Source organism: Narcine bancroftii, chromosome 10 (genome assembly GCF_036971445.1).
Source record: "Narcine bancroftii isolate sNarBan1 chromosome 10, sNarBan1.hap1, whole genome shotgun sequence".
Lineage (NCBI taxonomy): Eukaryota > Metazoa > Chordata > Chondrichthyes > Torpediniformes > Narcinidae > Narcine > Narcine bancroftii.
The window spans coordinates 24,629,163-24,656,569 of record NC_091478.1 but is presented as its reverse complement, the minus strand read 5'-3'; the positions used below and the strand labels follow the sequence as shown (position 1 = coordinate 24,656,569).

At 46.4% G+C, this 27,407-nt stretch overlaps 3 protein-coding genes and 1 long non-coding RNA gene across 15 annotated transcripts in view; 2 read left to right on the top strand and 2 right to left on the bottom strand.

Annotated features, from left to right (window-relative positions):
* Positions 1–13,847, bottom strand: part of armh3 (armadillo like helical domain containing 3) — a 156,057-nt gene extending 142,210 nt beyond the window's left edge. For 2 of the 8 annotated variants that reach the window (XM_069900222.1, XM_069900228.1), the window contains exons 1-3: positions 9,597–9,664; positions 4,131–4,242; positions 799–855 (exon numbers count right to left, since the gene is read on the bottom strand). In XM_069900222.1, coding sequence (XP_069756323.1) covers positions 799–855; positions 4,131–4,242; positions 9,597–9,622 — 195 coding nt within the window. In that variant the 5' untranslated portion in view covers positions 9,623–9,664. Of the gene's footprint in view, positions 1–798; positions 856–4,130; positions 4,243–9,596; positions 9,672–13,178; positions 13,321–13,420; positions 13,561–13,717 lie in introns of those variants that run through there. The other 6 variants (XM_069900227.1, XM_069900223.1, XM_069900225.1 and 3 more) reach the window with 6 other exon arrangements.
* On the top strand, positions 13,430–25,991 carry LOC138744310 (uncharacterized). Its single transcript, XR_011345439.1, has 2 exons — positions 13,430–13,726; positions 25,308–25,991. It is a non-coding gene; the product is annotated as an uncharacterized lncRNA (long non-coding RNA).
* LOC138744307 (BLOC-2 complex member HPS6) lies at positions 18,105–22,240 on the top strand. Its single transcript, XM_069900221.1, has one exon. It carries the CDS (start codon positions 18,181–18,183, stop codon positions 20,623–20,625), a length of 2,445 nt encoding a protein of 814 aa, XP_069756322.1. The 5' UTR covers positions 18,105–18,180; the 3' UTR covers positions 20,626–22,240.
* The window catches only part of LOC138744306 (prominin-1-A-like), an 83,057-nt gene continuing 78,395 nt past the window's right edge, over positions 22,746–27,407 (bottom strand). For all 5 annotated transcript variants that reach the window (XR_011345438.1, XM_069900218.1, XM_069900217.1 and 2 more), the window contains one exon: positions 22,746–25,892. Coding sequence is in view for 4 of the 5 variants with exons in the window: in XM_069900218.1 (XP_069756319.1) it covers positions 25,874–25,892 (19 nt within the window). In the remaining variant the exon portion in view is untranslated. The remainder of the gene's footprint in view (positions 25,893–27,407) is intronic.

Genomic DNA, 27,407 nt, shown 5'->3' with positions numbered 1-27,407 from the left:
TAGAACTAGGGGACATAACCGCAAGATCAAGGGTCGTAGATTTAGAATGGAGATGAAGAGGAACTGCTTTTCCCAGAGGGTGGTGAATCTATGGAATTCCTTGCCCATTAAACAGCGGAGGCTACCTCAGTGAATATATTTAAGACAATGTTGGATAGATTTTTACAAAGCAGGGGAACTAAAGGATATAGGGAAAAGGAAGGTAGGTGGAGATTAGCCTATTGTCGGATCAGCCATGATCTCATTGAATGGCGGAGCAGGTTCGATGGGCTGGATGGCCGATTCCTGCTCCTATTATCTGTTGTTCTTATATTCTTCCACTACCACACCCCAGGTAGAATTAGAAGCAAAATGGACCCCTACTCCATCACCTAATCCTCTTCTAAACATCAAACAGCAAACTTTCAGTTTGATTTAGACATCACGTTGGGGACAAACACGTGGGCCATAGGGCCTGTTCCTGTGCTAACTGTTCTATGTCCGAAGTAACTAGAATCCAACTGTACACAGTATGCACATCCACATCCCAACCCAAAATACTACCCACCATTTTCAAGTTCCCTATAGAGTTTCTCAAGTTCCTCCACTTAAAAAATGCTACCCAATTTAGTCTCCTTCACAGCCCATGGGCACTCTTCCTGCTGGACCTCTGCATAAATATTACTTGCTCTCCAAACCCAAACTTCAGAATATTTTTATATTTGCACATGCGACCTCCAGATTTTTCCCATCCCACAACACAAAATTCTCCCATCAAAGTGGACGCCCTAACCCCAAATTAGTCATATTTCAACTAACCTTCATCAGGAAGAGTTCCTCCCAGAATCGAGGACAGTTCTTAGCTGGATCTTCACGCTGCGACAGAAATGAATGCATTAAAAATAATTCTACTAATTTCTCAAACTCTTCTGAAGGATGTCGTGGGGTACAGTTGTCAATGAAAATTCTTCCCCTGGTATTCTCCAATCTTCTCCTCCAAAGTTCCTTTTAATTCATACCGACTCGAAAGATTAACCGCTTCCCCCTCTGTGGAGAATGCCTGACCTGCTCTACATTTCAAGCAAAAACACAATGCTGGAGAAACTCAACAGGTCAAACAGTGTACTCTATATTGCAAAGATAAAGACACGTAACCAACGTTTTGGGCTTGAGCCCTTCATCAATGTCAGAGCTAAATGTAGGCAGGCACCTGAACAAAATGGTGGTGGTGGGGGGGGGGGGGGTGTGGAAGAGAGACTGGGGAAGAGCATAGTTGCATTGGCAGGAGGTAAGAGGTGGATAATGGAGGGAGGCCACACCAGCAAACAGGGCAGGGGTGATGGCTCTGTGAATGGAGAAGGAACGGGGTGGAGAGCTAGAGGAAAGGAGACCAAAGGATAGGGAAGAGAGGGAGAACAGGAAATGGGTACTTCTTCCATTTTGTTTTTAGGTCATGAATATTAATATCTTTAAATAATATGCAGCTCCATGTACCCTTTAGCATTATAAGTTCCAATAAAATTTGGGAATGATTTTGAATGAGCTCACTGGTCTGTTCTTGCACACTGACCCTCAGTTGGGGGCAGTCTCCATTAGAGAGGGTCCAGGGGACAGAGATGTGCCCTAGGCCAGCCATTCTCAATGGGGACCACAGCACATTTAAGTGAAATACAAATCAGAGGACATGGGTTAAGGCAAAAGGGTAAAAGATTAGGGGGAACATTGCAAGGAACTTCCTTACGCAGAAAGTAATGGAAGTGTGGAACAAGCTGCCAGCTTCAGTTGAGAATACAACTTTAATATTTAAGAAAAATTTGGACAGATACTTGGATGGGAGGGGAATGGAGGACTATGGATATTGTTCAGCTCAATGGGACTAGGTAGACTAATAATTCAACACAGACGAGAAGGGCCTGTTTTCTATCCTGTAATGTTCTACGATTCTATGAACCATAGAACAATACAACACAGAAATGGGCCCGTCAGGCCTTCTCATCTGCTGAACTATTTTTCTGCCTAGTCCCACTGACCTGCATCTAGTCCATAGCCCTCCATTCCTTTCTTTGTTTGTTCTTCGAAAATGCATCTTTTGTATGCATTAAATTCCAACTGCCATTTTTCAGCACATTTTTCCAGCTGGTCCAGATTCCTCTACAAGCTTTGAAAAGTTTCTTTGCTGTTCGCAACGCCTCCTATCTTTGTGTCATCTGCAGATTTCCTGATCCAATTTATGACATTATCATCCAGATTATTGATGTAGATGATAAACAACAATGTCCTCAGCACTAATCCCTGAGGCAGTCTGAGAAGCGATCATCCCCTTCTCTCTGGCTTCTCCCGAACGTCTGAGCCTTCCTGACTAACCTCCCATGTGGGATCTTGTCAAAATGAAGACAACATCCACAGCCTTTCCTTCATCCACTTTCCTGGTAACCTCCTCAAAAAAACTATATCAGATTAGATCTAAGTAAAATACTTGTTTTCTTTTCACCTTAAGTAACAGATATTTTTAATGTTTTTTTTAACGTAGTCAGTAGGAGAGAATCAAAACGTGACTATTTCACAGGGAAGGGGCCCATAAACTTTGAGCAGAGTCCTAGGAGGGCCACAGTGGAAAAAAGTTTGAGAATGAGTCTTAGGAGGCGCATGGTCTGCTGGTAACTAAATGAGCATAAGCATTTAGAAAGTTGATTCAGATGCACCGGCTAATCCAGGAACACTGTACATGACTACTTCTCATGATGACACCTCATTCTGAATAAAATAGCAGCTTCTTTCACGTCAGCGACATTGAGTGAAACAGCACAGGAACAGCCCCATTGGCGCAAATCCTCTTTGCTGACCAAGTTGCCTGTCTAAATTAGGGTCATTTGCCTGTGCTTAATTTAATTCACATTCCTCTCGACTTTTCCCAATCAATGTATCGGTTAAATGTCTTTAAACACTCTACCACTTGCCCGGTGGACCAATGAGGGAGCTCTGCGGCTGAGGGACCAGTACATGCGGCAGGCTGCTGGCGACTCGAGGTGAGGAACCTGCAGAAGCTGTGGGCTGCTGTCGGGAAACTCGCCCTGGGTTGTTGACTGCTGGAGACGGGCTCGAACTTGCTGGAAGGTTCCCAGGTCTCAGAACCGGGATGTGAGGAGGTGCCAAGGGCACTGAAGGGTCCCTGACCATGTCAGAGGTTCGGATCTGGAGCTCGGGTTGCCAATGTTTTGGACTGGACTCTGTGTGGCTGCAGAAGCACTGGAGGCGAATCTATGGATAGATTGACGAGGGAACTCTCTTTAGCTTCTCTCTCTTTCTCTCTCTCTGTCTGTCTGAATGCAAGACAATAAGAGACACTTAGGCAATTCCTGCCGGTGGCGAATCTGCCTGCCTTGCACCAGGCAAAAAGAAATTTCATGTAATGTGACACTGTTTTATTACTGATAATAAATTGAATCTTGAAATTATTCCATATAGCCACTACCCTTCATGTAGGAGCACCCTGTGTCCCTCATGTCTCTTTCAGACCTTTCCCATCTCACCTTAAACCAATGCCCTCCAGTTTTAAATTCTCCTACCCTGAGAAGACTGTAACCATTCAACCTATCCTCCTCGTGATTTTGTATGTACCCATCGGCCTCCTATACTCTGTTGAAAAAAAGCCACTTTAATCCAGTCTTTCCTTGTAACTCAAGCAGTCCAGAGTTGGCCACTTAGAAATGAAAGTTAATTCCCATTTTTTTAAAAATCAAAATTGAGTTAAAACCCAGGAATTAGGGCAGCTTGGTTAATGCCACACTACTACAGCGCCAGCAACTCAGCTTCGGATCCGGCACTGACTGCGAGGAGACGCTCTCCATGCGTCTGTGTGGACTTCCTCCAACCTCTCAAAATGTACTGGGAGTTGTAGGTTGATTGAGGTATTTGGGCGGCACAGGTTCATATTCTATGTTAAAAAAAAATTTTATACTCCATACAAAACACTACCAAGGGAGTTCTATCACCACACAAACTCCAGCTCAGCAGGCTGTTTCAAGGAGCTGACAGCAATGAACAGAAGAGAAACGTTTTCAACAAGATTCACATCCAAATAATTAAAATCAGATCCATTATTTTTCCTTGAAATTCTCATCTTCAGCATGAATCTATGTTGTGACACACACCTTGAAGATTTCATCATACATTAAAACCACCTTCTCTTTCAAGGGTTTTTTGGTGGATGATGCTTTACGGAGAAGCCCTCCCTTCTTCTCTATCTGTGCCATTGTGCGGATCCTGAAACAAGGAAGACAAACTGTTAGGAAACATGAACAGTCACTCAGAGATACTGCTCATGTACACGCAGGTTAGAGGTCAGTATGCTCGAAGTGATGTGCTTCCACAATATTATTTGACCAACACAAATGGTTTGCCTGGTAACCAAAGTAACATCAAACCATGGCATTGCACAAGCAGTTCTCTTCACAACTGGCCATGTTTTTTTCTTTGGCTTGGCTTCGCGGACGAAGATTAATGGAGGGGTAATGTCCACGTCAGCTGCAGCCATACTACTGTTTCTTTATTCATTCATGGGAGGTGGGCTTAGCAGGCTGAACTAGCATTTAATTGACTATCCCTCGTTGCCCTTGGTGGTGAGCTACCTCCTTGAACCGCTGCAGACAGATTTATTGTCAAGAGTATATATATATATATATACATATGACATCACATACAACCCTGTTCATTTACTTGTGTACATTCTGTATATATTACACTACTAATAAGTGGTAATTCTGCCTCGCCTGCAGAAAAAAGAATCTCAGGGTTACATCTGATGTCATGTATGTAGTCTAACAATCAATCTGAAATTTAAATCTGAAACTGCAATAGTGAATCCTTGTCAGATGCAAGTTCCACGCATGGAATTAGAGGTTGCAATAAATGTCAGAGGCCAATTACAGACTTGCCTTTAAAGAGAGAAAAGGAACAGCCAAGCTTGCCCACCTGACACCAAGGTTGTCGGCAGAATCACAGACGGCAATGAGGAAGCATAAAGAGGGAGATAAATCAGCCAGATGAGTGGTGACAGGACAACAGCCTTGCACTGAACATCAGCAAAATGAAGAAGCTGATTGTGGACTTCAGGAGGAAATCAGGAGATCACGACCCAGTCCTCATCGAGGGGTCAGCAGTGGAAAGGGTCAAGAACTTCAAATTCCTGGGTGTCAACATCTCTGAGGATCTGTCCTAGAGCCTCCACGTCGATGCAATTATGAAGAAGGCTCACCAGTGGCTATATTTTGTGAGGAGATTCGGTATGTCACCAAAGACTCTCAAAAACTTCTATAGGTGTACCGTGTAGTGGTTGCATCACTGCCTGGTATGGGGGTGCCCATGCTCAGGACAAGAAAAAGCCCCAGAGAGTTGTTACCTTGGCCTGCGACATCACGGGCACCAGTCTTCACTACAAGAGGCAGTCTCTTAAGAAAGCGCCTCTATCCTCAAGGACCCCCACCACCCAGGCCATACCCTCTTCACTCTGCTAATATCTAGAAAAAAGATACAGGAGCCTGAAGACAAGTACTCAGTGGCACTAGGACAGCTTCTTCTCCTCTGAATGAACCACAGATACTGCCTTACTTCCACTATTTTAATTTTTTTTTAAGGTGGTTGACAAAAATGTTTGCACTGTAACGCTGCCACAAAACAACAAATTTCGTGACACGTTTATGACAATAAATTCTGATTCTGATTTAGGTTGGTAGGACCAGATCCTGTCAGGTACAGGACAGATCAGAAGACAGGAAAATGCAGAAGGAAGCAACATCCTCTCGTGACTGGATTAAACATCAATGAAGATAATGATAAAGCTACATCAGGTACCACAAGTCTTGTCTGTAATAAATTATCAATACCACGGTCATCTAAGGATTTAACCAAATACGCTGTTGATCAGAACAGCAGTGAGATAATGTAAAATTGAGCCAAGTTCCTACAAGAAAAGATTACCTGGGACCAGCGCATTCATGTGGGTCCCAGGCTCAAATCCTATACACACCAAGAATTTGAATCTCTTAAATGCATCACATACCAAAGAATTCAATTTTCAATGCACTGCAAAATCCATACTTAATTGAATGCAAATTGATCATCTAAATCTAGAGATCTGGGAGGATGTGAAACCCATCACTAAATTGTACATTTAAGGAGACTTTATTCTGCATCTAATCCCTGCTAATATCTGTCCTTGAAATTTAAATGTAAAACTGGAGAAGGAATTTTATTCTAAACCATGTCATGCCAACAAATGGCAAAAATACAGTAATTCATGCATTCTCTGCCCTAGGACTACATTTGGACAGTGTGCAGGAATCTTTATTTTACATCTATTTAATATTGTCCATAAAAACACACCAAAATGCTGAAGGAACTCAACCGGTCTTTTCAACATCTACATGAGACAAAAATATATTGCTGACGTTTTGGGAATAAGCATTTTAATCCTGGAAGAAGAACTCAGGCCCAAAATGTCAGCAATATATCTTTGTCCCCTATAGACGCTGAAAAGACCAGCTAAGTTCTTCCAGCATTTTGGTGCATTTTTACTACAATGACAGTATCTGCAGACTTTTGTGTTTCACTCAACATTGTCTGTGCCCAAGAAGTGATCAATGGCCATCTTAATTTCATTCCTAACCTGTGTCAAACATGCCTTGGGACTGACTGTCTGAGGGGAAATGGTTCTAAATGAATCATCTAATTCTATCTCAAACACTAAGGAGCTATTGATACAAACATCATCTATCCACCCTTCACACACAATTCACCAATGAAGAAAATTTTCCTGGTCATCTGAAGAAACAAAACACAATTTATATGTTCCTCAATCCCCATTCAGCAAGTGAACTCCAAGCTGTTGATTCAGATTCCAAACCCATTCTGCCCCTTATAAACTTCCTTGTTGATCAAGCTTTGCATCACCTGTCCTAGAATCTCTTTACTTAGCATTCTCTTTTGTTTGATCATTCTTCCCATAAAGCACCACAGTCACCACTTCTGAGACATACCATTGAGTGAGATAATGACTCAAATATGGGAAAAATGTGTGATCCTTTTAGCATTTTGGTCTGCAAATATTTTTAATCACAGGCTATTGGGGTTCATAACCTCCAAGCTTAAGGTTGCTCGATAAAAATAGTGCTTTCAGGAACTGTTTAGCAACTAATCCATGTTCTTCCACAGACAACATCTAAACTCTACACTGTCAAGCAATGAGTTTTTCAGCGCTGGTGATTGACTACTCTCCTTGTATGTGGAATAATCCAATTTCCCTCAGAATCACAAGATTCCAAATTAAGCAGTTGTAATTAAGTAGACCAACAAAAAAAAAAGATCAGAGCCATATTCTCCAAGCCTGTTTGGTAGGGCATGCTCTGCAAAACTCCCTGCAAACACAATGAGTAATGAGAGTTTATTGTCGAATGCAGGAGGACATGGTACAGATGCACCAAAATTATTACTTGCTGCAGCCAAACATGTGTGCAAGAGACACCAACTGAAATAGTATGCTTTAAATTACCACAATATTCCAAGACAGAAAACCATAATAAATATAAAAGGATAGATATATAAATAATGGCAGTTATTGTGGAGCAATAAAAAGAGATGTTCCAATAGTGCAACAGATCCTTTGGTGCTCTTGCACTAGTTTATGGTAAAGGTAGAGCAGGGAGGTTCAAGAACCTCATAGTTGATGGATAAAAACAGTTTTTGAACCTATGGATACTTTCTGCCTGAAGGAACCAGTGAGAAGAGGTTGTGACCAGGCTGATTGCAGTCCTTTATGATGCAAGCTGCCTTCTTGAAGCAGTGTCTCATACAGATGCCTTCAAAGACAATGGGACTAAACAACAACCTTGCTGTCGTACTGAGGATTTGCACTCCAAAATTAGCTGTGCCTCTAGCCAAGGAGGAAGCATTCCAATGGTTAGTTGCATCTCGTACAAAAAAATAGCTGTGCAGAGTGGATGTTAACCATTCCAGACGCAAGACATCAGTTCAGGAGTTCTTCAGCACAATGTCCGAAGTCCAACCATTGTCAACAACTTCATCAATGACCTTTCTTTCATCAAATGGGTCGAACAGCCTAACTCAGCCCTACATCCAATGGTCTTATAATTAGTTCAGCACAGACTAGAAGACCTGGGGCCCTGTTTTCTGTGCTGTAACATTATGTGGTTCTAATGGCCTGATAAATAACATTCACCCCAGACAAGTGCCGGACAATGACCAGCTCCTGCAAGAAAAAGTCTAACCATCCACCCTTGACATTGAATGACATTTCAGTCACCAAATCCACACCATCAACACCATGGATGTCATCATTGACCAGAAACTGAAATGAACTACAATGGGTGATCATCAGCAGAAGATGCCTGAAGCACCTTTTGCAGTCAAAGAGAAGCAAAAGAGAGTCTCTGAGTGTTCGTGGATTTGCCTTCTATGCTGCCAGAGCCTCTGCAGCCACAAAGAGTCCAGTCCAAACCATCAGCAGCCCGAGCTTCAGATCTGAACCTCCAACACAATCAGGAACCCTTCAGCACCCTCACCACCTTTTTGCATCCCAGATCCAATACCTGGTACCCCTTCAGCCAGTCTCGAGCCAGTCTTCAGCAGTTCGCAACCTGGTACGAGTTCCTCAACTACAGTCACCAGCAGCCCACAACCTTGCCTCATTTACAGCCCGCCGCTTGTCAGTGTCAGTGGGTGACTTGCCTCTCAGCCCCCCAAAACCCTTCAACCATCTTCTGGGGCTTGTCAGAAGTATGTTGAAATACTTTTCATCTGCCCAAACAAGTCAAACTCAAGTAACACTCAAAAATCTCAACACCAGAGGATAAATTAGCCTTGCTGAATTAACGCCTCATCCATACACTGAATATTCACAACCTACACCACCAATACACAGTGACAGCTGTGTTTACCATCTAGAAAATGCAATAAAATTATTCACCCAGACTTTTCTAACAGCACCTCCCTTGCCAAGAAGGACAAGAACACAAGATGCATTGGACACCATCACCTGGAATTTTCCATCCAAGTCACACACCACTCTGACTTTGTAATGTAATACTGATCCTTCATCATCCTTGACAACACTTTCCACCAGAAGGAATTCAAGACTGTTTCTCACTATCATTGCCATGGGAAACAACAGAGAACATAAAACACAACAGCACAGTACAGGCCCTTCGACCCTCAATATTGTACCAACTTATACACTACATTCCTACCAAAATAATTATTTGCTGCTGAGAGCCGGATCCCAAAAATCCTTCCTCTACCATCAACTCCATACCAGCAGACCAACACCAGATCAGTAAAGAATGCTGAATTGCAAGCCAAGAACATACTGATGAGGAGCCAATGCAGGGAACCACATGCCAATCAGAAGAAGCAGTATGTTGCCATCCCACAGCTACCCAATTTGATTTATACTCTACAAGAAATAAAACACGAAAGTCTGCAGATACCATGGATGAGGTAAAAAGACAATGCTGGAGAAACCCAGCAGGTCAGTGTCATTTATATAACCATAACCATATAACCATTTACGGAGCATAAATATAGGAAAGATAAAGATACATTACCAACATTTCGTGCTTGAGCCCTTCATCAAGGAATGGAGAAATTGTAGGCAGGTGTCTGAACAAAATGGTTGAGGGGTGGGGGGGGGGGAAAAAGAGGAACAGGGGGAGGAGCACAGTCCTACAGGCAGGAGGTGATAGGTCCATAAGGGAAGGGGCCCATAAGGTAGGGGGAGGAGAGATGACTGTAAATGGAGAGCAAGAAGAAAGAAGACAGCGAGATGGAGAAGAGAGAGGAAGGACGGGGAGTACGCCTGCAGAATCCGGAGAAGTCAACGTTAATGCCATACACTACAAGAGCATGATTAATAGAGACAGAGTGGGTTGAAAGTGTGAATCTGTGGAATTCACTGCCCATTGAAGCAGTGAATATATTTCAGAAAAACTTGGATAGATTTCTACATAGTTAGGGAATTAAGGGATATGGGGAAAAGGCAGTTAAGAGGAGATGAGCCGATCATCCGAACAACGATGAACACATTGAATGGCAGAGCAGGCTCGATGGGATGGATGGTCGACTCCTGCTCCTATTACTTATGCTCTGATTGAAGGAATGGTGCACCTTCAACAGTCCTTCCATTCAAATGAAACATTAAACAAAGTTTTTTTTCATTCTCTCTCCAGCAAACATAAATGAACATACACCATTATTTTGAAGGGAATAGGAGTCTTTCTGATGTTCTGACTGATATTTAACCTTGGGGGAAAAAAAAATCCCTAAAATCTGGTCAATATCACACAGCTCCTTTCATAATTTGCTTTGTGTAAATTGTTTGCTATGTTTCCTATTGTGAATCATTTGGCAATAATTCGAGGACTTGAAATTTGACTGCAAGCCTTTCTTATTCAAAGAAGATGAGAAGAGCCTTAATCAGGTCTACAAGATTCTGAGAGGCAATAAATAAGGTGGACACCCAGCACCTTTTTCCCAGGGCAGAAATAACAAATACTAGAGCAGGGGTGTCAAACTCACGGAGGGCCAAAATTAAAAACTTGGACTAAGTCGAGGGCCGAACTAAATATTTATTGAAAATTTTCAACAACATCTGCATGTTTTCTCTTCTTTCAACATATGTAATATTACAGGTCAGGAGTAGGTAGCTCAAGTTCACCCTTTGCTTGACCTGAGGGAAACCTATTTGGTCCCTGTGGAGATGTAGTCAGCATTCACAGGCTGTGTCTATTTTGGCCTGCATCAGGACTCAGCATTTCCTGCTCACTCCTCAGGCACTAGGCCTCCATTCACCCTCGACCCACCATCCCTCTACCTGACCAGTCCTTTACCCAACCTCTACTCACCCCTCACTCCACTCGCTCTGCCTCTACCCACCCCATCCTATACAAGCCCCTCTACTGCCTCTCCCCTCAACCTGTTCCTCCCTCTACCCGTCTCTCACCCTCTAATCACCCCTCCCCTACTCGCCCCTCCCCTTTTACCTCTTCCCTATCCACCCTTCCTTCTACTCATCCCTCCCTCTAACTGCCCCTCGCACCACCATAACTTCCCCTGCCCATTACTCCTCACCTACACCCTCTGCCCACCCCTGCTTACCCACCCACTCAGGCCCAGCGCGCTGCCGATCAGCCTTTGCGGACAGCCACCATCTCTCTCTTCACGTGCAGGGCCGAACCAGCCGTCCCTGGGGTCCGCGCGGGTGCAAGCGCTGAAGGCCGTGGTGACCGGGAGAAGTGCGCTAGCGCTGTGGAAGAGCCATCCAGTGCCAGTTGCGCGGAGTTCGCGCTGCCCGGGGGCCGTACGCAGCCTGCCATGCCTGTTGCGCCGACAGGAAATCACAGGCGCTCGCCAATCCGCCGCACCGCTCGACAGGTGGGAGAAGTGACTGGTTGTGCGGGGAGCCTTCCAACTGGCTTGCCGGCTGATGACATCGACATCGTGTTACAATTTCTCGTGTTACAATGGGGAAGGATGTGCAATGAAGGGGTAGGATGGTGGGGGTGACATTACCAAAAAACAGCATCGGCTCTCGCTGCAGGGCGGGCCACCTCTAATACATTTTTGAAATGATCTTGCGGGCCAAATATAATTGGGCCAGAGTTTGACATGTGTGTACTAGAGGATATCTATACATAAGAAAGTAAGTTTAGGGGAGTCATCAGGGTTTTTTTTTTTACATAGAGTTATGGACTGCCTTGCCAGGGATGGTGGTGGAGGTTGAAACATTATAGGGATTTGAGAGACTCTTCGATAGGCACATGGATGAAAGGAAAATAGAGGGTTATGAGGTAGGAAGGGTTTAGATCTTTTTTTTTGGTAGGACCATGTAGATTGGCATAACATCAAGGGCCAAAGGCCCTGAACTGTTATGTTCTATTAAGAACAAGGTCACCTGCTCCCCTCTGGCATTCAGTGCCTGCGTCTCCAGGAAGAAAACATGCTCTACCCAGAACCAAGATTCAGTTGCCTTAATCTTAGCAACAGAACATAACCACTTCTGGATGTGGGGTCCACATTTACCCTATTGCTTCATTTATATGGTAGTATAAATGTACTGATTGGCTGATGGGGTGAGGTAGTCTAGAATAATGCATTTCATCTATTCCTCCCCCTCACATCTTCCCTTCCCTAATACTCTCCAGGAACCATAAAGTTGGTCAGAAAGTGTGGCTATTAATGAAATATTCAGCCATTTACAGTATCATGACATGATATGTTATTGGGTTAGGGCTATTTATTAGTGGCTGAGGATTAAGATGCGAATGTGGTGTCAACAACTTTACACTCAACATTAGCAAAACCAAGGAGATGACTGTAGGCTTCAGGAGGAAATCAGAAGACAAATCAGTCGTCATTGAGGGGTCAGCAGTGGAAAGGGTCAAGAACCAAGTTCCTGGGTGTCAACAACTCCAAGAATCTGTCCTGGAGCTTCCATGTCAATGCAAACATGAAGAAGGCTCACCAGCATCTTGTAAGGTGTCTGAGGAGATTTAATATTCATCAAAGTCTCTCAGTAACTTCTACACGGTTACCGTGGTGAGCATTCTGGTTGGTGGCATCACTGTCTGATACAGAGGTGACAATGCTCAGGAGAAAACAAAACTCCAGAGGGTTGCAATATCACAGGCACCAGTTTGCACTCCATTGAGGAGATCTACAAGAGGTGGTGTCTTAAAGAAGCACCCTCTTCCCTCAAGGATCCCCACCACCCCTTCACTTTGCTACCTCTAAATAGGGCATTTAGAGGCACAAGAACAGCTTCTTCCCCTCTGACATTCAAATCCTGAATGAACAATGAACCGCAGACACTGCCTTGCTTTGATTTTTTTTTCTTGCACTAATTTTATTTATTTTGTAAGGTGGTTTAAATAATTCTGATTCTGGTTTGGAAGTGGGGGTGGGGTCATCTGCGTGGGACTGCAATGGAGCTCCAGGAGCTAAACGCCAGGATTAGAAATTAAGGAAGTCATAGGGCAAGAGGAGCTGTGGGAGGGGGTTCTGAAAGAGAATCAGGGCAGTAGATTTTGCTTTTAAAACGACAATACACCCATACAACTACAATCTCTAGGAAGACACCGAATCCTTAATTGCAGAGGCTACAGAGGCCTAGAACAACCAGCAAGGCCTACTCTGAGTCCAATCCTCGGCATTTCCTGCTCGTCCGGCCGTAATTTATTGGGGCGAACTCGGTTGAGGAGCTGATCCAAACCTGCCCGCAGCGAGAGACGCCAGGCACAGCACGGTCCTGCTTCTCGTCCTCTTCCCCCAATAATCCCGGGACCCCCCCCACACACACAATATTCCCGGACCCCGCCCACACACACACACACACAAAATATTCCCGGACCTCCCCCCTCCCCCCCTCCCTTACCTGTGGAACCCATTCCAGTCACGAAACAGATCTCCGCTCGCACACTCCCATCTTCACCCTGGTGGTCCTCCACGATCCCACAATCCCTGGCTCTCCGTCAAGGTGTTTAGCAATTCCCGAGCGTCCGAGGCCCCACTGTCCCCAGCCCCTCCTCCGAGCGACCGGTGCTCCTGCAGTCCACCAACCCAATCTCCCTCGCATCACTCTGCCTGCCCCTGACCTGGGATGATGGGACTCTGGCGACCCAACACGAAAGTCTGCAGTAAAGACACGCAGAGAAATGCTGGAGGAACTCACCCATCGGAGGTAAAGACCTATTACCGACATTTAGGGCCTGAGCCCTTCTTCAAGGTCTAAGCGAAATACAGGAAATCTCAGATTACAGATGGTAGGCACTTTCAGGTGGGCAAAATACCCCAATGTAAAGCCGCATATTCTACCCCTACGTGGCTGTTGGGAGGCCACCTGAAAGAGCAGGAGGCACCTCCAAGGCGCACTTTCCAACCCTCCTCCAAGAGGGTTAATCGCCATAGCACTGAAGTCCCCCTAGGCGCCTGAGAGCGGCTGCTATGGAGATGACAATCAGCTGGCAAGTGCCAGACAGCCCCACTGCCCCTGTGCCCCCCCCCCCCCCCCCCCCCCCCACCGGCGTGAGATGTTGCTGGCCACCCCAGCGCTAACATCCTGCGCTGTCCTGCACCGGCCACCCCAGCCCTGACATCCCGAAGGTACAGGAGTTGGAGGGCGCTCCGAGGTGCCTCCCGTGCAGCTGCCCCTTTCAGGTGGCCAGCACTGCTCTTTTAGCGCTGCCACCTGAACCACCGTTCCACAGGTCTGAATCCGCTTCTGCAGGCACATTCTTGGCGGAGAATGCACCTGAAAGTGGCAACTGCTGGCTGGGAGAGGTGTCCAAATCAACTAAAGGGGTTAATTGGATATAATGAGAGGTGAGAATGATTTCTCACCTCTGAAAGGTGATGGGGAAGAAGAAAGGGGAGGGGGTTATTTTAACGGAACCTGGAGAAGCCTATGTTAATGCCATATGCTTGGAGGGTGCCCAGACAGAATATGAAGACTTGTTCCTCCAATTTGCAGGTGGTCTCAGTCAGGCAGCGCATAAGCCCACGGACAGACACATCAGCAAAGGAATGAGGTGGAGAATTCAAATGGGTGGCCATGCTATTGTGGCGTGTTGGCTGGTGATGTGTGGTGGGTAGACAAGAAACCTGCAGATGCTGAGGTCTAGGGCAAGGTACAAAAGTGATGGAGAAACTCAAAGTAAAACACGAAAGTCTGCAAACAACATGGTTGAAGTAAAAAGACATGCTGAAGAAACTCAGCAGGTCACGCAGCTACCACACATAAAGCCATGTGGACTATCTCTAATCAGTTCCTGGTTATCCAAATAATTGTATATCTGATCTTTTAGAACATCTTCCAACATTTACTTGCTACTTATGCCAGGCTCACTGGCATATGATTTCGAGTTACTTTTAGAGCCTTTTTTAAACAGTGGAACATGTAAGCTACCCTCCAATCCTCCGGTACCATACCCATGGCTAAGGAACTTTTAAATATTTCTGTCAGAATTCCTGCAATTTCTACACTAGCCTCCCTCAAGGTCCAAGGGAATATCTTGTCAGGCCCTGGAGATTCTTTCCACCCTTTTTTTGCGTTAAGACAGCAAATCAGTATTTACTCAGGATGACTGCCCGTTTCCTGAGTGAATACTGATTAAAAAAAACATTTAAGATCTCCATACGAAGATGACCACTCTGATCTTCAAGGGGATCAATTTTGTCCTTTACTACCCTTTTGCTCTTAATAAAGTTGTAGAAACCCTTGGAACTTTCCTTCACATTATCAGCAAAAACAACCTCATGTCTTCTTTTAGCTTTCCTGATTTATTTCTTGAGGTTTAGCTTGCATTTTTTTAACATTCCTCAAATACCTCCTCAAACTGGAGGGCAGACTACTATTTGAATGGCAATAGATTGGGAAATGGGGAAGTGCAGAGAGACCTAGGGGTTCTTGTGCACCAGTCACTGAAGGCGAGCATGCAGATACAGCAGGCGGTTAAAAAGGCAAATGGTATGTTGGCCTTCATATCAAGAGGATTTGAGTATAGGAACAAGGAATCCTTACTGCAGCTGTACAGGGCCTTGGTGAGACCCCACCTGGAGTATTGTGTACAGTTTTGGTCGCCTTATCTGAGGAAGGATGTTCTTGCAATGGAGGGAGTGCAGAGGCGATTCACCAGGCTGATACCTGGAATGGCAGGAATGACTTATGAGGAAAGATTGCACAAATTGGGATTGTACTCACTGGAGTTTGGAAGATTGAGAGGGAATCTCATAGAGACATATAAAATTCTGGCAGGACTGGACAGAATGGATGCGGAAGGGATGTTTCTGATGGTGGGGGAGTCCAGAACCTGGGGCCATGGTTCGAGGATAATAGGAAAACCATTTAGAACCAAGATGAGGAGGAATTTCTTTACCCAGAGGGTGGTGAATTTGTGGAATTCATTGCCACAGAGAGTAGTAGAGGCAGGTTCATTGAATCTATTTAAGAGGGAATTAGATATATTTCTTCAGTCTAAGGGAATTAGGGGTTACGGAGAGAAGGCGGGGATGGGGTACTGAACTTTAAGATCAGCCATGATCTCATTGAATGGCGGAGCAGGCTCGAAGTGCCAAATGACCTACTCCTGCTCCTATGTTTCTATGTGCCCCATGTTGCCCATACCTGTTACACCTCTCTTCTTCTGAACTAGATCCACAATATCACTCAAAAAAGCAAGGTTCCCTATGCCAGGTAACCTTGGTTTTAATCCTGACAGGAACACACAAACTTTGTACTCTCAAAATTTCACCTTTGAAGGACCTCCACTTACCTTGCACATGTTTGCCCTGAAAACAACTAATCCCAATCCATGCATTCTGGATCCTTTCTTATTTCCTCAAAATTGCCCTTTCTCTAATTTAGAACTTCAACCTGAGGCCCAGACCTGTCCTTCTCCATAATTAACTTGAAACTAATGGCATTATGATCATTGGAACCAAAATATTCCCCTACATATACAGCCCTTTGCTGATCCATTGTGTGGTCATCGTCTTTTGGATTGTATCCTCTTATTCTCTTTTGCAATAGTGCCCTGCGCCAGTCCGCTGCTCCCCCAGAAATTGCAACCCCTTGTGTCTACTGCAAACATGGGCATTGCCACCTTGGGCCCAGAACCTGCAGTTGCAAAATATTAGATAAATCACCATCAGCTCCTTTGTCAAAGGGTTTGAAACCTGTATGGACCTGTCAGCAATAGGACCCTTTGCAGGAGCACTGTTTCTCTGATTTCCACACCTTCAGCAGTGCTGCCATTAAAGCCAGTCTGGTATGGGGACACCAATAGCCCTGAGTGAAAAGCCTTGCAGAAGATAGCGGACACACAGCCCAGGACATCACAGGCAAAACCCTCCCCACCAATGAGAACATTTACAGGGAGAGTGGCAATCATCATGGATCCATACTACTCAGCTCATTTCTGATTTCTCTGCTACCATTAGGAAAGAGCTATAGGAGTCACACCACCAGGTTCAGCAACAGCTCCTACCCCTCCATCATCAGACTCCTCAATGAACTCAATCAGGGACTCATTTAAGGGCTCTCACTTCTGCACTTTATTGTTTGTTTCTTTTTCTCTCTGTATTGCACAGGTAGTTGTTTCTATTTTTTTATTCGTCTGCATGTGTACATTGTGGGGTTTTTTTTGCACTACCAATAAGTGGTAACTCTGCCTGGCCTGCAGGAAAAAAGAATCTCAGGGTTGTATGTGATGTCAAGTATGTAGTCTGTCAATAAATCTGAATCTAAGAGGTGAATAAGGGAGAGAGGGGAGCAAGCAGGAGGAGGATGGATGGCTCTGTTAATAGAGAGGGAAGGGGTGGAGAGCTAAGGGAAAGAAGACTAAGGGAAGGGAGGGAGAGGTTAGCAGAAACCGCAGAAGTCAATGTCTTCATCAGAGGCAGCAATCTGCTCAATTGTTCTGTCTCTGCAGGCTCTTGGTTCCTTCCCCAATAGATTTCAGATTTATTATCAGAGTACACACGTAACATCACATCCAACCCTGAGATTCTTTCTCCTGCAGAAAAGTCAGAATGATCCCTTATTGGTAGTGCAAAAAAAAGCTGTACTCTATATACAAATGTAAACAAATCAATATAAACAAACTACAATGCAGAGAATTTTAAAAATTAATAAAGTGCAAAAGACTCAAATGATTCTCTGATTGAGTCTGATGGTGGAGGGGTAGCAGCTGTTCCTGAACCTGGTGGTGTGAGTCTTACGGCACCTACTGCCTCTTTCCTGATGGTAGCAGCAAGAACAGAGCGTGTGCTGGGTGGTGTGGGTCCTTGATGATTGCTGCTGCTCTCTGACGGCATCGTTCCCATAGATGTACTTGATGGTGGGGAGGGTTTGCCAGTGATGACCTGTCACATGATTTACGCTGGGGGGGGGGGGGGTTATTAGTGCTGAAAATTTTCCATAACTTATCTGAAATGTTGATTATGTATTTTTATCTTTGCAATATAAAGTACACTGAATCTCCCCCCTGATAAAAGCATTGTGACTTGCTGTCATACTGTCCGTAAGTGCACTCCCGGGATTATGTTGTTGACGTGGTGGTGGTACGCCTGCGTGGCCCGACCGCACCCGGAAGTCCCACTGACGCGGAAGTGAGGAGCTCCGGAGCAAGGAGACCGATGCAACGCTACCCACCACGCTGGCCTTCGGGCCTCACCCCCTGGCGGGAGTTGCTGCCCGCGGCTCGGTGCCGCCTGGGCGGCAGTGGCCGCCTCTACGCCTACTTGCCTCAGGAGCGCAGACTGCTGGGCTTGGAGGTCGGGCCGAACCCACACGCTAGCCCGATGGATAGGCGCCTGCCGCCCCCTGAGGAGCTCCTGGACGTGCTGGAGCTGGAGGAGACGCCGAGCGCCGGACCGCCCACCCTATTGCTTACCCCACAGGGCCGGGCCGAGCTCTGGCTCCCTGGTCCCGCGGTCTGGACACTGCAGAGGGATTTCCAACTCAATTCCAACCCCCGGGCGAGGATGGTGTCAGCCGCCTGGTCTGGACGCTCCGTCACCTGGTGCGAGGAGGTATCTCCCCGCGGTGGGACCCGGCGATGCTGCTTATGCTCCCGGAGTATGGGGCCCGGCCTGTCGTTTGGCGCTGCTCGCGTCGTCTTGCACAACAGCCCAGCCTGCCGACTGCTTGCTGCCGGCGACGCCGTTTACCTGCTGCCTAACAAGAACACGAACGCCGGCCCCGATCACGTCAAGGGCTCCATTTACAATTCCGACAACCACCAGCTCAAGGGACCGAACACTGACCCCGGGAAGGTCCCCAGTAACAGCTCCGACCCAGACAATGGCTCGAGCCACGACCACAGCAAGGCCCCCAGTAATTGCAACTTGGGCAGCAGCTGCACGAGTAACCTAGACAAGTTCATCCTGATCTGGAGGCCGCAGGAAGATACCTGGACTCTCACCAGCCTTGCCCGTGGCCCTGTGGTCACCAAGACCTTGCTCCCCGTGGAGCCCGACTTCAGGAAGCTGGTGGCCGACGCCGCAGGACTGCTTCCTGACTTGCCACCTCTGGGCCTCTGGACGGTCAGCGCGTCTGCGGCTGGGCTGCTGGTTACTGCCACCGGAGGGGAGATCAGCCTGGTACGGAGTGATGGGACAGTCTGCTTCCTTGGCCAGCTGAGGCCCAGCCCACGAGTTGAACCCTTGATGCTGATGGTACTCCATGGGCCCACATTGGCCTACACCTTGGACAGGATGGTGTACCTGCTGGACACAGAGACGGGCAGGCCAATGGGGGAGGTGGCCTTGGAATCCAGGCCCTTAGCCCTGCTGAGCTGCCGGGAGACGGGCGAGCTCCAAGCATTGACGGAGGATGGCCTGAGAGCTGGGCTCACGCCTACTGGCAGCCCAGGCATCGGCTACCTGGAGACACTTGTGCTCGAGGAGGCCTGTGAGTACTACCAGAAGCGGAGCCTGAGCCGCAGCCGGGTGACAGTGGAGAGGCTGAAGGCTGAAGCTGCTGCCTTCCGTGCCCCTGGCATCCTCTGTTCTATCCTGCTGGCTCGACTGGGCATGGGTAAAGGAAGTGGAGTCGGGCCCGAGAAGCAAGTCGGGCCCGAGAAGCAAGTCGGGCCCGAGAAGCAAGTCGGGTTGAGGCGAGCACTGGCTGGGGACATGGAGAACTACTGCAGGCTAGAGGAGGCCAAGCGCCGCCTGGTGCGAGCCAGCGGGGCCGAGACAGTGGCCTGCGTGGAGGAGATCGCCAGCCAGGAGGTGGGAAGGCTACTGAGCTGCCAGCCCGACCGCCAGGCCCTGCTCAACCTGTGCTCCCTCAGCAATGTGTTCCCAGCCGAAGCATGGCGGGCCTTCAGCCATGCCCTGGGGCTGCGGCAGGGCAGCGACCAGCCCCCTAGCACCTCGGCCACCCCAGACCAGTGGAAGGCCCTGTTCGGCCCACCGCCTTTTCCAGACCAACCGGCTGCCTTCGAGCTGGCCTGCAGCCTGATGTACCGCTTTCAGCCCCGCTGGCTGCCCGGCTTCGTGGAGCAGGCCCAGCGGCAGTTGCCGGGCGGCCGCTCCTACCACAGCGCCCCACTCTACAAGCGAGCGCTATCAGTGCTGCCACTGGCATGGCGTGAGGCCAAGGATTCGGCTGAGATGGCGGTTGAGTTGCTGCTGCGAAGCCAGAGGCCTAATGCTGTGCTGCAGGCCATGAGGCTTCTGCTGGAGCGTGGTCTTTGGCGGCGGGCAGTGGAGGTGGCCAGCCACTTCTCAGCCCATGGACCTCTCCTGAGGAGGGAACTGTTTGCCGCCCTTCTGGAGCAGCTGTGCCACCATCGGGAGCTGGACCCCTTCCTGCCCAACATCTGCAACCTCTGTCCTCCCGATGCCTCTGCCCCCGACCTGCTGCAGGCCCTGCTGTCAGCCTTGCCTCCACCTGGGCCTCAGGTGGGCCCTTACCCCAGAGGCAGTGGCTGCCCACTCACCCTCCGCCTCCTGCGTCCACTGCTTACCCAGGTGTTGTGGCGGGGAGCCAAGGCCTCCGAGCTGCCCGAGTCCTCGTTTCTACCCCCTCCCACCCCTCCCCGGGAGAAGAAGGTGGTTGAAGGGGCCTGCTGAAGGTGCAAACCCCAAGGCCTGAATCTGCCAGTCATGGTCATAAGGCAGCCAGCCTGTGGCGGGAGGGAGATGCTGCCCATTGGTAAGGTGTTGGGCGGGAGGTGGGGTGTTATTCCTTTCCTCTGCATGCAACACATGAAACTCATGCCCGTTAGATCTGGTGTGGGTGATTATTCAGCTAAGATATCTCAACTGGGCTGGGGATGCACTGCCTGACTCACTGCCTGCAGAGACTTCACCCAGACTGGGGGTACGCTGTCTCGCTTTGCCTACAGAGACTTCAGTTGGGCTGGGGGAATTCTGCCTGCAGAGACCTCACCCAGGCTAGGGGAACACTGCCTGGCTCTGTTTGCAGAGACCTCACCTGGGCTGTGGGAACAGACATGCCCATATTCTCGTGATACACTGGCACAGCTTGGATATTAAAAGCCCGACTGCTGATTGATTTGAGAGGAAGCTTTTGAGAAGTGGTGCCAGACATGGGGTTTTGCTGGCAAGATGGAATTCCTGGTGAAACTAAATATGCTAGAATATACTTTGTACTAGTTTACTCCTTTGCCTTGGAATGTACCTGGTATACTCTGGTGATGCAGCCCTTTACAGCAATGACTGGAAAAGTTTCAGACTTATGTTAACTCGTGACTGAGTGAGAGACTACCAACAGTGTCGCATGGCTGGAACCCTGTTATAAACAGCAAGTCAACGGAAAAATATTCTCAGATTTATGTTCAGAGCCTTGCCTATTCTTTCTGGATGAATTGGAGAGGGAATTGAGAAGAAATGACTAAGTTTTATTTCTAAAACCCATATGAAACTGTCCTGAGAGCTAGAGAGTATTGTCAAAGGTTCTTGCAGCCGCCTTCACGATTTATGTTGTTAAAGTTGCTCCAGATCCCTACTTAAGGACTTTTTTAATGTCAGTCTTTGCAGTTGAATCGCTGTTCAGTTCTGAGATTTGTGAACTGCACAATGTTGGGGAAGTAGATCATCAGTCTGAATAAATTGGGTGCCTTACTTGAGGCTGATCTCACCATTACTCACCGAGCTACCTGGCCAGTAGGTTTGCTGCTATACAATCCAGTGAGTGTGCTGCAGGTTGTAATGTTTGCTTCAGTCCCCTTGAGATGGGGGTGAACTTCAACACAGTTCCTTCTCCTGAAAGTTTGCAAATATTCAATGAAGTAAAGCCTACATCATATGCTTTTCAGTGCAATGGTTAGTGACACCATCTATTCAAGAGAGAAGTGGCTTGCCTCAAGAGGTTGGAAGAGTTCCAGGCACTTCCAACACAGCAATGACTGATGTCTTTTCATAAAGAGGAAAAATTCCAATCTGATAGTTAATGACACTGGAGTCGTTTAGAATTCCAAACACAAATTCTGTTGTCACCCACATTTTGCTCCTGTGGGTAATGACTCCATGTCTGGCTCCAAACCTCTCAATATAAAAGAGATTCACTTAATTGTGGCAATTAACCGAGCAGTGGGTCCTATTCAATAATCAATACAGCTTTAACAATCACTGTTACTATTTGTAAGCATAATTTAATGCATTTATTGGCTATTTATACAAATCTGACATTTATTTAATCTCCAAATAAATTGAATGTTTTAGAGATGCTACCTTTGATTTTAAAGTAATTTATTTTAAACAATGAAAAAAATTCTTTGTGTTGATTGGGTTAACAATTGTCCTTGGAATCTGCACTGACCATCAATCATTCTCAGGGAGGGACTACAATTTTTAAAAAAAACCACATTGAGTAGACAGAGTTAATTTTGCTCTACATCGCCCCTTCACACTCTCGCAGGGCAGGAACAGCACAGGTTAGATACAGAGTGAAGCTCCCTCTACACTGTCCCATCACAAACTCAGGGCAGGGACAGCATGGGTTAGATACAGAGTGAAGCTCCCTCTACACTGTCCCATCACAAACTCTCAGGGCAGGGACAGCACGGGTTAGATACAGAGTGAAGCTCCCTCTACACTGTCCCATCACAAACTCTCCGGGCAGGGACAACACGGGTTAGATACAGAGTGAAGCTCCCTCTACACTGTCCCATTACAAACTCTCAGGACAGGGACAGCACGGGTTAACTGCAAAATAAACATTCCTCCAGTTCCAAAAGATTTTTTTTATTATAAGGACCATAGAACAAACCTCCCTGTACACTTCACCATAATTTCCAGGACAGGGTCATGAACTGAACTTTTAGCTCAAAATAAAACTGAGTTAGGAACAGGTTAAAGCACCCCTTTTTCTAATAAAAGGATTAGTTACAGCTGTCTGCACTGCTCAAAAATCCCTCTCTGCTTTCCTCATGCCAGTTATCAACCGACAGCAATAAAAGCCAAATTGTAGACATTCTGGGAGGACTTGTGATCCTTCAATTGGCTTGGAAATTCCTTTGATTAGTTTCACATGTGGTTGAATAATCACCAGACAGTTTCACTCCTGAGGCACAAAGTTAAAAAGGCTTCCAGGATCTCATCCCCATTCATTTTTTCAATGTAACATTTGAAGTAGTTGTAAAATTATGGCAATGAGCTACTAAATGGAGTGGAGATTGTTTCCTTGTATTTATAATGAATAAAAATGACTGGTGTAGTGGTTAGCACAATGCTGTTACAGCTCCAGTGACTGGAATTTGTACATTCTTCCCATATATTCATGGGTTTTCCCCCCCCCCCCTTCAAAAACGTATCAGGGTTGGAGGTCAATTGGGTGTATTTGGTGGACACAGACTCATGGGCTGAAAGGACCTGGTACTGTGCTGTATGTCGAATTTTAAATTTTCATTTATCTCTGATTTAAAATGAACTGTTTGTGTTTGAGAATGAGCAAGGAACATGGTGGTAATGTGATCTGTGTTTTCAGAACTTTACGTGATTCTTGTAAAGGGGTGGGGTGGAGACCTGCTGAAGGTGCCATTGGTGCAGGAAGACACCTTCAGGATTTATTTGCAGAAAGACAAGCGAAACTGCTGATGCTAGAGTTTGAAATTAAATGCAATCCACTGGAAGAACTCAGCAGGTCGAGCAACATCAGCGGGAGAGAAGATGGTTGACCTTTCAGCCCGAAAACCTTCCATCATGAATAAGACAGAATTAGGGTGACATAGAGCAAGCCCTTCGATTTAACATCCCATCTGCCTGCACACAGTCCCTCAATTCCTATCTTCTTAACTCATCTTGCCCCCATTAAAGTTTGCTAGCTTGTCTATTCCTCCCACCTCTCCAGGCAGAGTGTTCCAGGCACATACAACTGTGTAAAAGCCTTGCCTCACATATCTTCTAACTTTCCCCTTCTCACCTACGTCATCTAGTATTCCCATCCTGGGAAATAAGAGTGGGACTCTCTACCTTATCTATGCTTCATAAAATGTTATAAACATCTATCAGGTCTCCCCTCAGCCTCCCTACACCACCATTCACCCCCTCCCCCAAGGCTCCAGACAAAATGGTTCAAGTTTGTCCAACTACTTATAGCCCTCAAATCCAGGCAACATTCTAGCAAACCTCTTCTGTACCCTCTCTGCAATGCAGCAACCAGAACTGAACACAAATTACTAACAGGAATATTGAGCTAGAAGAGGTGACAGAGGACACAGAACATGGAATCTCACCAGAAAACAAGAAGCAGTTGGAAGCACAGTAGTGAAACACAAAAGTCTGCAGACACCATGAATGAAGTAAAAATACAATGCTGGAAAAAAAACTCAGCAGGTCAAACACCATACTTTATATAGCAAAGATAAAGATACAAAAAAAACGTTTTGGGCTTGAGCCCTTCAGCAAGGTATGAAAAAATATAGGCAGATGGTTGAACAAAAATATATTGAGCACAGTGGGTGAGGCAGAATTGGAAAGTAGCATGAGGTGGATCACAGTTCATCAGAGTGGTGACTCCAAGGTGGTAAAAGGGTCTGCAGAATGTGCATGATGTTATGGAATTATCCAGGTATAACAATGACAGCACAGAAACAGGCCATCACAGCCCTTCTTGTCCATGCCGATACTCTCCTAGTCCCACTGACTCGCATTCTGCCCAAACCCTCTATACCTTTTACATCTATGTACCGATCCAAATTTTTCTTAAAAGATAATATTGTACCTGCCTCCACCAGAAACTCATTCCACACAGACCCCGCTCTCTGAGTAAAGAAGCTTCCCCTTGTTGTGCACCTAAACTTTTGCCCCCTCACTCTCAGCTCTTGTTTGAATCTCCCCCATCCTCAATGGAAAAAGTCCATCCACATTTACTCTATCTCTCCCCCTCAACATTTTAAAGACCTCTATCAAATACCCCCCCCGCCCGAGCCTTCTATGCTCCAAGGAATAAAGGCATAACTTGTTTAACCTTTCTCTAGAACGTAGGAGAATTGGTGGTGGGACAGGAAATAGGGATATTCTACAGCATAGAACAGGTTGGCCTTCTGGGACAGTCCCATTTGCTCCATAGCCTAAGCTTTTCCTGTCCACAAATATCTCTAGATGTTGAATGTTATTGTGCCTGCTTCTATAGTTTCTTCCTGGCCACTCATTCCAGCCACAGAATCCCCTTTGGATAAAAAAAAATTGCGCCTCAAATCTTTCTACTCTAATCTTAAATCTGCCAAGATTGTTCAAGAGACCAGGGAGATGTCCATGGTTTTGGTATTCCTAATGTTTTTTTATTGCAGGGCGAAGAGAAAAGCAAACCATCTGAAAACTAAACTGCTGAGATGGGGTGATGGAGAAAGAGGGAGAGAGATTGGTGATATCATGTGGAGAGTCTGATTGATGATGCTGACGGAAGTAATGTCGATCACACGAAGAAGAGGGACCAAAGAGAAAGCTGATTGGAAGACACCAGAGATCATTCCAGGTGATTCCTTGGTTACCATTTGAGTGATCGGAGCAAGGGAGTTGAGTGCCCTGAGTTGGATGCACTTGGAGAGATGTTGGACAGGGTTGGCAGGTAAAGCATTTAATAAAGATACATTGTGTCAAAAACCAGTAGGACAAGGGTTGATTGGGTAGTATAGCTGAACAAAGAGCTGAAGGGCCAGGGTTAAAGTGTGGAGCTGCCATGATGATTGGCCAACTAGTATTTTTGTTCATGACCTTCTTCAGGATCCATTCTGTAATTTCACTTGGTGCTCGTTGGCATCAGTGCTCCGTCACGAATATGAGGAGGCTGCAGTAAAGGCACTGACTTTCATCCACACAAGAGTTCAGGTCATTGGGATGGTTTCAAGGAAGGGAATCATTTACTGAATTTTCTCCTAAATAAAAAGAGATCAATCAGTTAGACATCGCTCATCCAACTCATCTAAAATATCCCTTGACGTGAGTGAAAATAAAGCAAAATGCTTTAAGCTTTATATATTCATGTAAGTGAAGTTTGTTCACTGTAAGTACAGTATAGTATTTTTGTCTTTTAAACTTTTTATTGCTAATGCAGGTGTATTAATTAGGAATTGTAAGAGTAAGTCTCAAGCAACTGGAAAATACATATATCCAGCATTTATCAATCCCCATAGGTGCCAGATACCAGGGATATTTACTGTATTAGAATCATGAAATGCTTTCCAGGTTCACTCATGGACATTAGAGAGGGAGACCAGCTGTGTGGATCCAGTTTAAGCTAATTTCAACTCCTGCCCACACTACTGTGGCCCAATACCACCCACCCACCCCCCTTCCTCGTCTTCACCAACATGCAGGAGGGCTGACTTCCTCAGTCTGATACCCACCTGTTGTGCCTGCACTAAAAGCCAGCACATCAAGCCCTCCCCGTAACTCATGAAAATTTACTGTCTCCATCACACACCCATTCTTCCCCCTCTCCCCCCATGCTCTCTGAGCACATCAGGTTGCAAAGGATCCGCTTACGCCAGAGATGGTGCAGAAAAGATTCACCAGGCCATTGCCGGGACTGGAGGGCTTGAGTTACAAGGAGAGATTGGATGGGCTGGGTCTATTTACCTTTGGCTGAAGGAGGCTGAGGCATGACCTTATAGAGATTTACAAAAATCACAAGGAATGTGGATCGAGTGGACCGTCTTTTTTCATAGGGTAGAGGAGTCTGAAACTACTGGGAGTGGGTTAAGGAGAGAGGAGACAGATTTAAAAGCAGACCTGAGGGCCAACTTCTTTGTATAATGGTTATGTGGAGCGAGGTGCCAGAGGAACTGGCAGAGGTGGGTACAATTATGAATGGAATTAAGGAGAGGCAGGTTAAGCAGGATCCCTCCCTATAGATAAGACTCTTGTGGGTAACGGAGATAAGGGTTATGGGGATAAGGCTGGAAAGGGGTACTGATGGTAATGATCAGCCATGATCTAAAATGGCGGTGCTGGCCCAACGGGCCAAATGGCCTACTCCAGCTCCTATTGTCTATTGTACCACCATCCCACCTTCCTCTCTATAGCCATTTTAAATTGAAGCAGTGATTGTAGGTAAACAGAAGGTCCTGTTACACCAGCTCAGCTTACTCCACCTGACACCCTTCTTTATTTTTGTCCCTCTTTATCTTGGCACCTGTCAATCAACTGCCTCTGCCTTTCCCCATCTGTCCATTATCCTTCACTCCTTTACTGGCCCCTGTCTAACCCCTCCCATCCTGTCCTTGTGATACTGGGTTTCTCCCCTCTGCACTCTCCATCTTGATGAAGAGTTCTGACTGAAACGGCGACCATTTTTTCCCTCCCTCTGCTGTTGTTCAACCACTGACTTCTTCCAGCAGATTCTAGCATTTGTACTCTCTCGTATGACAGAGGGTCCTGCTCACCTTGCC

What these genes read in the sequence shown, in the direction of transcription:
- LOC138744307 (XM_069900221.1), top strand. Translation starts at nt 18,181, where the DNA reads ATGCAACGCTACCCACCACGCTGGCCTTCGGGCCTCACCCCCTGGCGG.